General features: G+C 35.9%; 1 protein-coding gene across 2 annotated transcripts in view; it reads right to left on the minus strand.

The window, feature by feature from the left end:
• Positions 1-14,481, minus strand: part of CADPS2 (calcium dependent secretion activator 2) — a 323,412-nt gene that overhangs the window by 106,574 nt on the left and 202,357 nt on the right. For both annotated transcript variants that reach the window (XM_055712157.1, XM_055712158.1), the window contains exons 10-12: positions 11,834-11,942; positions 10,495-10,698; positions 1,245-1,381 (exon numbers count right to left, since the gene is read on the minus strand). In XM_055712157.1, coding sequence (XP_055568132.1) covers positions 1,245-1,381; positions 10,495-10,698; positions 11,834-11,942 — 450 coding nt within the window. The remainder of the gene's footprint in view (positions 1-1,244; positions 1,382-10,494; positions 10,699-11,833; positions 11,943-14,481) is intronic.

A 14,481-nucleotide genomic window follows, 5' to 3' on the forward strand; every position in this document is an offset into this window, starting at 1 on the left:
ACTAATTGTTTTATATTATTATTGTTGTTGTTGTTGTTATTATTATTATTGATTTTGACCCCAATGAACTGTTAGAAATCTAATAATTTTCTGTTTGAGTGCCAATTACTTTGTACAGATGTTCCTTCGGACCTCTTTGATTCCGTGCGCAACCCACAGACAGAAAATGAGTCCTTTAACTTCTGTACATACTTATCTGGTAGTATTTTAAAAAGGAAGCAACTGCCATCAAATAATAATTTTTCCCCTTTTTTTATACTTGCAAACAAAGCCTAAATGACCCATCATTATCTGTATTACATGACTAGTCAGACCAATGGAAAAAAGAAGTAAAAAAAGTTATCCTTTTTTGTTGCTGTTGGGATAATAAAGTAAAAAAAAAACCCCAAAACAAGTGCTATGAGGCATTTTAGGTTCTTAGAGATCACTGTTTCAGACACTGTATCAGGTGAAAAATAAAGCCTCAGGAAGTTATGAGTTCTGACCCACACAAACCTGTTTACTAAGTGCGTATAATTTGATGGATTTCCACAAGATTTTTGCTGGTTTTCCCTACTGAAAGCAAAACATGAAGGAGCCCCGTCCTGAACTCCTAGTCCCCAAAGCATAGAACAGAAAATGTTCTGTAGGAAAGGGAAACTGCAGCTACAAATAAGCAGCATGTTATGCCAAAATCTTACTTTTTATAGCTGTCTTTGAATGTGAAAAACATTCATTTTAATACAGAGATCACATTTCACTTTTTCTTGTTTAATAATTATACTGCCATTTGTTATTTGCAATTCAGGTAATACATATATACCTATATATATATGGCCTGTGGTTTTGCTTCCCTTCTTTTGGTGTTTTCCTTTCTTCACACCACAGTGGAATGAAGAATTACAAGATCGGTGAAATTGTCTGACATGAGGTGACTACGTTTGTAACTTAAAATGCCTGTACAGGTGTCAATAAATCCTACCACAGGAGCTCTTACCATTATCAAACCCTTCTGTTTTATTCAGACCTCCATAGAGGACATGATAAATTCCAGCTGAAAAAATCAGAGACAGTTTGGGTCTCTTTGCTTTCTATTGAGTAGCACAGCAGCAGCTTTCAAGTGTATAATTTTCAAATTTGAAATCAATCGATTGGACCCTTTAACTCTAACCACAACTGCAGCTATTGAATGAACTAGGAAGAAAGGACTACTTTGTAACAACTATTTCTCACTTCTTTATATCTATCTTCCAGCCAGTACTCACCAAACAAGAATAGGAGTCATTCAATCTGTGATCCAAGGTCTGCCTCTGAAGCAGTCTAAAGAGGGAAGCATGGTCAAATTTGCAGGGATTAGCAGAAATAAACTCATCCATGCCATGTTTCTGGCCACGGTCTGTGTCTGTTCATACAAAGGAAAAATGTACAGAACAATACATGTGAGCGTGTATGCAGATTTACTAACAAAAATGTATACATGCTATATAAGTCTCAATATATAAACTTTCTTGAAAATACCTCAAGTAAATAAGTCACATAAGTAGATGCTTGCAGGTTACTTATTGCAGAATCTTGTTTCTTAATCTGAACATAATGTTACTGAATTAATTTTCTATCATACCAATTTATGAGGTGTAACAGTGAAAAAAATTAAAGTTGTTAACCACTGAGAGATTAATTAAAATTTAGAAAGGCTGCTGGAAAACAGAACATAGTTCATTAAAAGAGTTCTTCTTCAATCATGGTTTTCTAGCAGAGCTCTTCAAATGTTACAATCTATAAAACAATGTTATAAATACAAAAAAAAATGTGTTCTATAATTTTCTGGGTTTGTGTGGTGCTCTTTCTAATTTTAGCAAAATAACCAAATAAATATCCTTCCCTCCAATGCAAAAAAAAAGGTTTATGCTTTTATTTCTTCAGATAAGAAAGAGCATCTTTATTGCAGATCAAAGTACCACTCATAGAAATATTCATCATGGCTTGAAGCCTACTTCTCAAATGGCAAACTGGAGCAGAAATGAACACACTGGCTTGAGCTAGGTCATTTCCAGCCTTCTTTTTGTACTCAGCTTTTAATGAGACAAACCTTAATGTAGTAATGGCAAAGAGCTCCTTCAACCTTCCAGCAAAGAGCAGAGAAAAAGGGAGCAGCATTTTTGTGTAAATACATCGAGAAAACATACCATCCCAAATGGCACTTCAATCAAAGGCCCAAATTTATTGTTCTTCACAGATTGCATCTTTCAACGCCTTTAAACCCCGCGGGTTTATCAAAAGAGAAGCACTAGCGATTGCTTTCATTAATGCTATGTTTTGTCAAAGTCCTCAATGTGAATTATCTATCAAGTATGGACAGAAAAAGCCTTACAGTGCCCAAAAGGACTAGTTATGTATTAGCACATTAGCTGTCTTGGATTCTATAGACTGTACTGGGGTGAACAGTCCTATCAACTTAAAAATTGACTTCCCCTTTCAATAGGGTCTTAGCTCTTTGTTCCTTTAAATTCAAACCTAGGTCTTTTTATATTCGTTACTAGAAAAGTATAGATCTAAGTGTATCCTAAATGCAATTTTGAAAACCTGCATAGTACAAACCTAAAATTTCTAAAGAAAAGGAGACAAAAGTTTATTGATTAAACCCAATTATAGAGTCAGGTTCATAATAAAACTCAATATTGATCTGTGGGCATGATGCTAACATAATCAGTCACATTTAGAAATTTAGCCCCAGATCATATTGATCCATGTCAAGTCCAACTTTCAGCTGTATTTGTAGATGGGAGAATTATTTAATTCAAGCTGAAGGATCTGCAGCATCACATCCTAGAAAGATGCAGAAACTAATTCATATCACTTGGCTTTGCATTGTCAAAGCAAGAGTCACATCCATGTGACAGATTTCACCAAGGTGGATGTAGCAAATAAACAGTATGACAGTACATCAATGGTGTAAGGTATGAGACCATCATCCCAGAGAAACAGCAGCATATATTTTTAATGGTTTAAGGATCAGTAGCATACGTGATTACATAGATTAACAATATTTCCATAAGCCTTAGAGTAGTCTATCATTAATGACATATGTAGCTCATATTTTTGACATATGTACATGAAATTCTGTCTCTTAATTAGTGCAACTTAAACGTAATTAAACACATCAGTTCAAAGATAAACAACTTGATATCGACACTACATTGCTGAAAGCACTAAACTACAATGTGAAGTTACCTATAGTTTTCAAAATGATCCACATGCAGATAAAGTTTTCCAAACCCAGCACGTTTAATGTGTGGCTGGTTTCTACATTTCTTGTAAGTTTTCCTTCTTATACAAATATCTGATTTATTGATCCATTATTGACAGGAAGATGACAGAAAAGAAAATTTCTTTCTGCCATTGGTCTCCTGTACAAGTTATACACGGCTGAATCTCTCTTAAATTAACTGGCTTGATTTTTTTCCCCCTCTGGTTAACCACACAACCATAAAAGATTCCTCTATTTTGAAAGAAAATCTTTGTAAGTACTGACAAGTAATTAAGTATTTTGAAATCAGGAGTCTCGATGCTGCAAATGAAACGGATTCGGCATTCTGATGCAGACATTCAGGTGATCAGCATGTGTAAGGTGACCTATTGAATATAAGGCAGCTTGTGAAAGCAGAATCTGCTATTACATAATTTGGGCAAAATAAGCAAAAATATTTATTTAAAAATATAAATTCTTGCTCGATGTAATTCTACAGAAAGATCCATGACTGCTCATCACCTTTTTAAGTGAATCAAACAGTATAACTAACATTTCAAACAGTAACAGAAGATCTGTTCCCAGATATATTTTAGCAATAGAAAAAGAATTAAGAACTTACCTTTGCCAGCTGTAGGCAAGCAGGAAATAAAAGAAATAAAAGAAAAATGGAACAGTGTAATACATTACATTTTATTTTACTTTTGTGATATACATACAAGATAACTGGTAAATCTTTTTGAAACAAAATGGATTTTTTTAAAAAAAGTACTTGATCAAAGATTATGAGAAATTCATAAATGTTATATGACTGTGATTTAAAAATTATTTAACATCCAACTTTAAAAAATTGTTAAGAGTGTGTTTATTTTTCAAATTCCTAAACCAATGAGCTTTAGGTGTCCTGTTGAAGCTACATGCAAATGGAAAAGACATAAAGACTGCTATATTGCGATAGACAGTTAAGAAAAAAATAGAACTCCATTTTATTCTCTACACTTTCTCAATCTTGGGAAATATTGGGAAGATATTTGGGGAGAACTCTGAAGCAGTAATACTGCTTTTTCATAGTTAGTTTTCTTCCCTTCTTAATGGATTTTTTGTCCTGCTTTAAATTTGTCTCTAACTCAAACTCATTAGTTTGGCTCTATTTCCATGTTACCCTGTCTGTTTCAGGCTGCATATCTATTTCATCTTTTGAAAATTTTTAGCCAAATTTTTAGCCAAAAAAATATCCTTTTTTTTTTTTTAGGTAGGACAAATATATATACTTTCAAACCACTGTAAAAACTTACAAAAGCTATTGCAAGAGTTTTGATAAATTGTTTAAGTGTTCTTTTAGACAAGGACACTAATTTTGGCAGAATAGCGTCCTGAATATGCCCTTTGCCATCTTTGCAAGAAACCTCCAATTTTAGTCCAGCTGCATAGGCTATAAAAATCATCACATCCTCAGTGACTCAGTAGAGTTGAGTGAATAATACTACCAAGAATTCCATGTTTATGGCACAGGCTTGAGTGGTTCCCAGTGATAACCAATCACTAGGCATCATCTGGGGCCAGTTCCAGCCTGGAAGCAAATATTTTTTCTGTAGCATTGACTCTGTGCCAGGATGAACTACTACAGGAACTGGCCTTGCGAAGTGGTGATCTCCTCCCTTTTGTGGCTCTCAGTGACATCCCTGCTTGAGTTGAAGCATCATGGAAGCAATTTGAGCTAACTCAGGCAGGCAGGAGAGGAGAGTGGGTAGAGACAAGAAATCTAGTATTGTAGGGATTAAAAAGATTTAAAGACTAGGAGTAGTAGGGTAAGAACTACAACTGATACAGAAGGTGGAATTGCCTAGATGAAGCTCAAGTTGCACATGCTCTTTGCAAAAGACAGTGGCAAGACATGCATTACATTCTGGTAAGTGCTAATACATACAGATTACAAGTGACAGCTTGCATCAGGAATATTTTGACTCCTGATCATTGACCAGGACTCCGAAGTGCTACATGCTTAAGAACACAGGCCAAAGAGAAAATCTATGCCCCCAGAACCTTGTCATTTAAATATCAGACAATGAAATAACAGATGGGGAGAAAGTGGCAGAATATGAAAAAGCAGCTGGCACATATGGCCCGACAGTCAGGCTGGAAATAGCACACTGATGGACTGCCAGTATTTTGCCAAAAAACAGATTTGAAGAGGATACTAGTTAGTTTTTGCATGTTTCTGAGCAGCACGGGACAGAGCATAAAGGTGACTAACTGACTGCCTAAGGTGGTGGAGGCCAGAGTCAACCTTTTGTTTCTGAAAGGAAGATGGTGGTAATTGGAGGCAAGCAGGAATGGGACATGAGGGGGAATGGGGGAACATGTAGGAAGGGAGGAGTTACTCCACTCTTTCAGGTGGCAAAATGTATGATGGATATAAAGCTGCCAAACCTTCTGAGAAAACTGTCAAATGAAAAAAAAATATTTCTGTTTGTTTCTAAAAGATTTAATTAATTGAACACACAAACATCTCAGAACTATTTTAAAAGAACTGCTTTACAGCAACATTACCAATTATTCCAAATGAACAAAGCCACCATACGGTTAAGCAGTGGTATTTCTTGTGTGTATGTATTATGATACCAGCACCTTAATATTAATCATATTCTGGTTTTCCCACAGAGTCTCTGATGTAGCCAATTCAAAGATTGAGAGTGATATAAATAACACTTAAAAGACATATGAAATTAATAATTTATTCCCATGTCATTGAACTATGATAGGGAAAGAAATTTTATAGTGTTTATCATCAGTATATCCAAATAGATTGAAAATATTAATGTTATATTTTCATGACTAATCCCAAAGCATTTCTTCATTTGGCAAATTGTCTGCACTTTCTTCTTGATTACACAACACTGACTGCTCCACTTGGATGATTTAAATGTTCACACAGACTTTTTTCATGATGCTTTTTTGGTCAGATGGATGTTTCATTTAGAAATGTGTTCAACTTTGCTGCCATTGGATCGATGTCTTGTAATACCAACGTATGGCTTATGTATTTGACTACCTTTGCTACTCCCTTGCTACTTAATAAATAGCATTTGATGTTTTGTAAGTGGGCTCTAAACTTTTTTATGACAACTGTTATAACTGGTCTGAAAAATCCTACATTATTTTCCTTTTGTCAGCTGCTCTGTTAAGTGAGGTGAGGAAAGCTATACATCTCAGATAAATGATTCCTCACTTAACTTGTTTTTCCAATGTCTCCTTTCTTCCCTGCAAATATGACAAAGATAACATCTGAAGCCATGGTGGTGTAGCATGAGAATGATGTTTGGTTTTGTGTTGCTTTGTTAAGACATGACAATCCCCTCATGTGCTGCTGTTACTCCATTTTTATGACCAAGTTATTAACAGTGTTCATCACTTAAGCAGCCTTTCTAACTATATTAAAAGGCCTACTAATACATTGCTCATTAAGAAAGGGATTGCCTCCTGCACCTTTATGACTTAGACGAACCTATTTTTAATTGACACTTTCCCTGAAACAGTCATGTCCTTGGGAAACTTCTGGCTTTTCTACAATCATGCATCCTTAAATCCTCTGTCCTCTGTATTACTACATGCTTATTCAGAATAGTGTGACCAAAAAGCAGTCTCTTTTTCTTGATCATTGCTGACATTAGTGTGCTTTCACTTTTGTTTTGGAGATATCTAATACTACAAGAGTGCAGGATCATGTTGCTTTACTTAGAAACGAAGAAATCAGCTAGTATTCAATTTAGAAGATTGACAGGTACAATAGTAGTTTGATTCCAGTGCCACACTTAAATGTGTATTTGCCTCACTGGTAGTATAGAATAACAAATTTCTTCGAAATGCCCTGCATGAATGATCCTAAACTGCTATACAGCATCAACAAGAAGAGACTGCACATTCAGATCAGCTAGAGATCTGTACGCTGGCCTTTCCGAGTGCTGCTGCTTTGCACATGTAAGAGCAACATTTCCATTTCCTGCATTTGTGATAATTGCTGTAAAGGTCAGTCAGATCCTGGCTGTCTTATTATAATGACATGTCTAGTTTCTTTTCAGGAGTTCCTGATGAGGTGGTTGGATTTTGTTCATGTCACTTTAAGCACTCTTTTATACAAGAAATTCTCTTACCTGGAACAAACCACCAATAACTGCAAAAAAAATGCACCCTTTGTCATACAAAAGAAGTCTCTTACTCTTTCCTTTCTACAATTTTCTTTTATATAAAAGGAGTTCATAGTACAGATCACAGGAATAATTGTACCACAGCTTACATTAAAGAGTTTTAAACTTGAGAATATAGAAAACAGTAGAGGCTGTGAAAACGAAGTATCATTTACTATCATTTATACACATCAGTTGATTAAAAATCTTAAACATTTAATGATATATTTGCATCCGACAAGTTTTCATTTTCAGCTAATAATGTCGCAATAACTTTGGAAGTAGAATTTTGTCTATGAGGCAATGGGAAATGGAAATGTTGGCATTTACTCCTAGCAAAAATTAACCTTAATACAGGTAGGCCTGTGGCATACTAATCATCATCCGATGTTTTAATTTCCTTAATGACAGCTTTCAGTTGTTTTTCATATCTATCAAGAGAATTTCAGGATTAAAGAAGATATTTTATACATACAACATATAAAAATGTTGAAATGTGTCTCCTTAAGTTAATTTTTTTCTACATCCAGCAGTTTAAAAATATTTATATTTTTCCTAGTTACAGAAGTTCTTTTTTTACATTTTGTCAGGACAAGTGAGTTGCGCTCCTTATCTTCCTAGAGGATGAGGAAGATGGGGGATAGACTTTCAAAGCTTCAATATTATTAAGTGACAAAGTTTTATTATCTACAAAGTCCTAGTTGGTTTCTACTTTCTATATGTGGAGATGCATTGTATGATATACTTTAAAAACTGAAACAATTGATCTTATATTGGCTGGAAATGCTTACATGATGCCTTAATTGAAAAATAAGATATATAAAAAAGTAGTTGACAAATACTCCAGTCATAATATATTTCCTAATATTAAAAATTTATCATAGTAAAGAAGAAAAACATGGAAATTAATTTCATTTACTATATCCACTACCTCTAAAGTACTGGGTGTTACACCTTGATTAAAAATAAAATACTCTTAACTTCATGCAAATATTTTTCTAGGGAGAAACAAAATGAACACATTTAAGTGTGACAAAAGGTCAGCTATGGATTCTTCTTAGAAGTAAAACTGTGCCAAAAGAAAATCAGCACAGTAGATGTAAATGAAGCAGGACTCTTAGGAAACTATTTATGGTTATACCTGTAAATGCTCATTCTTGCAGTTCCTTAAAAACTGATTAATTTGATGATGCCCATTTCTACCTTATGTCAAAAGAACTGGAGGTATTACAGAAATCAAACATTGATTCTTTTAAGATTAAACCTCACATTAAGTTAATTTTCACAAGTTACTCTATTACAAAGAATTCAATGAACTAATTAAAAAATACCAACATTGAAGTGTATTAAAGCCAAAGGCAAATAATATTTTAACCACAGATTTTTTATTTATATACAGTTCAGTCATATCAGTTTGTGCAAGTTGATACATAAGCCTGACAGAAAAATACATGATAGTTTGAGGCTTTTGAGCTTCCCTTAAGCCATCTTTAAAATAAACCTTATTTGTCCTATGGTTTACACCTTAGAACTGTACTCACCCTGTCTAAGATAATATCAAGACATGTTAATCTTGGTTTTTAATTCTTTACCATCATAACTAATTTTATCTCGGAAAACATAATTTCAGTATATCAAAACTTGCAATTGCTCATTGTACCTTTTTCTTTCTGTAACTTTTCCTGCCCTGCGGTCAGTGTTCTCTAGTTGCTTTCACTTCCATGTAAACCTTATGTCCAAGAAGAAGAGTAATTCCTTGGCTACTACAGACTACAGTCACTTCTTTTGTACTTTCTAACTGATGAACACAAAGTAGAAACATTAGGAGGGGAACACTGTCAACTCCCAGTACCCAGCTCAGATCCAGGTAACTGGGAGGAGGTGAGCAGAAGCACTCCTCAGCTGTTGCCCCACTTTTGCTTTTGCAGTGTTACATCTTACAAAACACTTCATCTTAAAACCTCCCATGACGAATGGTTACTTCACCCTTCCAAATCGTTTCAGATTAAAAGTTCAACAGATATCAGTGCTTTTGGGAGATTAAACTATGGTTTTTTTCAAGGTTCTTGGCAGCCCAGTCTGGATTTTAGATAACTATTACTGAGTTTAACAAGCACATTTTACTGTCTTCCAATAGCAAAGTGATAAAAGATTACAGGATAAATGGAAGGGCATGAGACAGAGTGATAGTAGGACTGATGGAGGAGAATGGTTTTGGGTCAACCTGCTATAGACTTCAGACATCAAACCAAGTTGAGTCTAAAACATGTATCTCCCTTCTATCACTCTACATATACAGATATATGATAATGAAGAAGGATTATTCTATACAGTCATATGATGTTGTAAAAATTTGACGGCTCTTACAAAAATCCTTGGATTTCACTCAGCCTCCAGAACAAAAAAAACCCCAAACAAATCATACATGCTTCCTATATGCAGATACCTACATGACAGAGTACTTTCAAAGAGATTATATGAAAATTTCAGCACATGGTTAATATATACTATCTACCTTGATTTCTACTGAAACAATTATTTTCCTCAAAAAAAGAAGAAAACTTAAACCTGGGGTTTTTTTAAATTATTTTTTATAAGTAGTTTATAATTACAGAGAGGTGCAAAAATCCAGCAGCCCCTCTAGTGCCTTTCAGCTCACAATGCACTCACAGCATAGTAATTTTCAGATAACTAATATATACAATGTATGATAAAGCTGACCTAAATCTATAAAATTCCGAGAATAGATTGATGCTTTTCTATTCGACACTACACTGGCTGGCTACTGAGAAATATAATGTAAACCAAACATCATCTCCATGGTAATATGTGGGTCAACTGTAATGAATATGAAGCTAATTGCTATATTTTCATGGATTATAATAAAAATAATGACCTGCAAGTCAGGATTTCCCTCGCTGGCAATAATAATTTCAGTATAAGAGCTTCTGGCTAACAATAAACTGCTAGGCACATTTCCCTAGTGAATGAGTTCTACTTAATTAAACTTCATCGAGGAAGGTGCTACATATTTACCAACTAAAACCGAAAGAAAGCCACAAAAGGAAAAGAAGGCCAACTTACAAAGTGGGGATATATCTGTGTTGACATTTCCTCCTTTGGGATTCACCTTCTGAGCTTGACTTGCAGGAACAGGCTTATATGATTGACCTGTGGCTCTGTACATGGCTTGAACCCAGAGTATTCTGTCCTGCTCATCGTCACTGGCAAATATCACGGTATCGCCTTCTTTAACAGCATTGAAAAACATTCGACCACCCTGAAGACCTGGAGAGGGAAACAGGAAGGTAATCTGAAGAAATACAAGTTACTTTTAACTCACCGTCAGTGTTTATTACATTTTTGTTTTCCTCTATGTGTGTACGGGGTGGGGCATGGGCATTAGAACACTTTGTAGGTATTTATGACCTAGAAATATGATAAAATGTAGAATAAGGATCAAATTCATGTAAATAACATATAGTAGAATAAATATAGAAATCACAGGAGAAAATATTTCCATAATTCCATTTCCAATTAAATTCCAATTAATTTCTTATTTTCTCTTTTTTATATGCTATTTTGCATTTCGCTAACATATCCTCCTTCTCAGCATCATTTTCTTAGCTAGAAATTCCCATCAACTTTATCTCGCCTGAAGAGAGGCAGCTCCATACCTCTTATGAGTGTTGCTGATCCTTCCTTGGCCCCTTTTTCTCATTTGAGTGTTTTGTTCTGAGAGTGAGTGCATAACTAGAACAGCACACAACAGCCAACATGGCTGTGCCAGGATTTTTTTTATGACGACATTGTTTTGGCTTTCCAAACATTTTCTGAGCATTGTTTGCCTTCTCAATTGTTCTAAACATTGAGCCAACATTTCCAAACATCAGTCTTCAATATCTTACAAGTCTCTTAAATTCATGACCCTCCACTGCCTATGTAGAGTAGAATTGTTTCTCACTACATGTGTAACTTTGATTTCCCTCTGCCATTTTAATACTAACTTCTGCAGATTTTTCTGATATCTTCAATTTTTTTTTGATTACTCTGAGTAATTTGTCTTTAGCAAGCACTGCCATCATTGACCTTCTTTTCTAAATCATCTATGAATACACTTCAAAGTACACTGCCACGTGCCTCCACCATCAAAAACAGAGAGAAAAGGGAAAGATTGACTAGAATTCATAATTTTTCCCTTGTACCATATACGGTCTTACAACGTTTCAGACAACCTTAGGGTAAGTTTATTGCTCAATCTTTTTACAGCAAGCTTCTTTGTAAAAGCATGATTTTTCACACCATAAAATCCTAGTGGAATAATTGCCAAAGAACCTTGGGCTTTTTGCTGCTATATTAAAACGAGCAAATTGAATCAGCTGTTTTACACAAACATATTGTACTTCAAAATCAAGAGAAGTACCTGTGTGAGGAGCTGTATAATCCACAGTGTATCCTTCGAGTTGCATCAGTTCCTGAGGCTCAGATTTCTTTTCTCTGTAACTGCACATGGCAAACGTGTATTGGCTAACCTGAATAAGAAAGGACTTCTTAATTGCTGAATTCCATTCCAGAATTGTGTAGCCAGTGTGCCATGGTTTAAATTAGCTTTCGGTTGTGCTGAAGAAATAAACCCCATTTTTTTCCCCAGAAACATTTACAGTGAAAAACTTTGCATTTTTTCCCCTTCCTGATAAAAGGAAGGGAAAAAAAAAAAAAAAAGCAAGCCATAAACACATCTTTCTGCAGTTTCCTGAAATACAATGTATTTTGGGCTGTTGCTTTACAAAAAATTTAAAGGAAGCAAAATTAGGTTCTGGTAGGGAAAATGCTTGGTGCTGTGGTACTGACCAAACTGCTCAGTTTACTTTGAAAGAAAAAAAACCTCCTGTATTCTAAAAACCTGGAAAAAAAGGACTTTTATGTATAAAAGTACTGTTCGCAGATGGAATGCGATGATTATCATGCAGCTGGAAAGATGAACACATAATCTGGCCCATTTAATTAAAGATGGTAAGTACCAGAACCTTCAGTTTGATTTTATTGTCTAATTTCCGCATCTTTCGCACCTGTGTTGACATCCATCTCCAGGTTACTTGGCTCACTGGATATAGTACTGTGTAGGCCAAGCAGCTTGCAGCTGGCATGAACATCAGTTACTTCTCATCAAGTACAGGTATTACAAAAAATGATAAAGCAATGAGAAGAGAATCTGTCACCACATGGTTTAAGACTCCCTAGCCAGAACAGAATGCAATAAGGATTGCTGAGGAAAAATCGACTGGAAAGATAAAGAAAGGAATGCAACAGCTTGGAGAGGAAAAGCAAACACTTACACAAAACGGAGATGTTCCCAGCCTTAAATGAAAAGCTGGAAAGACTACAACAGGTGACCGGAAGGAAGAGCCTGTGAATCTGTGAACACTAGAAACTTAAGGCAACTGAATTTACATGGGCCTCTGAAACTCTCATCTCCAAGGACTGTAGGATACCTGGCCAACAGACTTGTTTTGAACTATAATATCATTTCTTATATTCATAAAATTAGGCAAAGATCTAAGGATAGGCAAGGAGCTTGCCTGATAGATGATGGACTGTCTTTCTCTCAGTTGCTGACTGCTCAGTTAGCTGTTACCTAGATTCATTGCTTTGCCTACAGCTTCAGGAATGATCCTTTTTGAAGTAAAATTCTGATAGCTGATTTCAGTTTAATTCATGTATTTGCTGGTGCTGTAGCTGTACACCACTTCACCTCCAAGTCCAGTGACTTCAGCTGCTACTGACGAAAGATTTTTGACTCTCTGTAAAAGATGGACACTTTTGGAAAATAAGGACGGAAGGTGTGATTATTATCTGCATAAAGATCTAAAAATATTTAATTGTTTTAAGTATTTTTTTTAAAAAAAAACAGGATTATGCAGTGCAATGTGTGCAGTGTAAAGTGATTGAACACCCTCTGCCACAGTGCGTACAAGCATAAGGAACAAGTCCAACAGCTCTCTCTGCAAAATTGCCATCAGGCCTCAAATGCTGAACCCATGTCTCCAGAACCACAGCAGAAGTTTACAGGTGACAGAAATTAAACGTAGGCATTCCAGTATAATTAATACATTAGTTAAGCAAAGGCAGTTTTATAGGAGAAAAGAATTTGAGAGACACTGTCAGGCAACTAAAACAGAGTGCCAGCTTTCCACATAAAATTTACTACATTCACTTCAGCGGGCTGTAAGAAGGAGAGAGCTAAACATAAATAAACGCCAAAACCAATACAGACTGTCACCTTCAGTATTCAGACTTTCAGGCTAGGGGGGACTATTACAACCAGCCAGCCTGCCCTCCAGCACAACACACATGACAATATCAGCTCACTGTGCATTGAGCCCATAGTTTTGCCGTTGTTTATAGTATTTATTTTAGCAAATGGCTGTATTTTGGTTTAAAGATTTGAAGCTACCCCTGGGCTGGCAGGGGGGGATGTGGGCCTGCCAGTGGGGCCGGCAGGGCTGAGGGGAGCTGCAGACCAGCCCTGTCATGGCGACACTGGGGCAGGGATGATGGGCCCAGCAGGCTGAAACGGGGTCCTGGGCTGTGGGCAGGGTGAGGAGGGCCTGCAGGGGCCGAGCGGGGACAGTCAGGGCCAGTGGGTCCTGATATAAGAATTATTTACTTTTAAAAAGAGAGGGAAAGCCAAAAAAGTAAATATCTATAGTGAAAATCAAGAAAGATACGTGGAAAACAGAGGATGTTTGTTAAATCTTTACAGTTAATAAAATATGGCCTTGGGAAAGAGAACAGAAACCGTAAATAGGTGAAGCTGGGGCAAAAGAAGCTAAGCTCAAGGAGAACCAAAAGGTTAATGAGACTAAACAGAAAATTACTGGAACTACGTGTGAACTATTGCGATTAGCATACTAAAAGATCCACCCTAGAGCAGGGGCTAACAAAGCCCCCTTCCCCACAGAACATGCTGGTGAAAAAAAAACCTCACCGTACCTTTAAAAAAAAAAAAAGAACACTGCAGCTTTAAATGGGGATGAGACTTGTAAGAACCAGTGAGATTTAAGCGTGACT

This window comes from Falco cherrug, chromosome 5 (assembly GCF_023634085.1).
Source record: "Falco cherrug isolate bFalChe1 chromosome 5, bFalChe1.pri, whole genome shotgun sequence".
Taxonomy (NCBI): Eukaryota; Metazoa; Chordata; class Aves; order Falconiformes; family Falconidae; genus Falco; species Falco cherrug.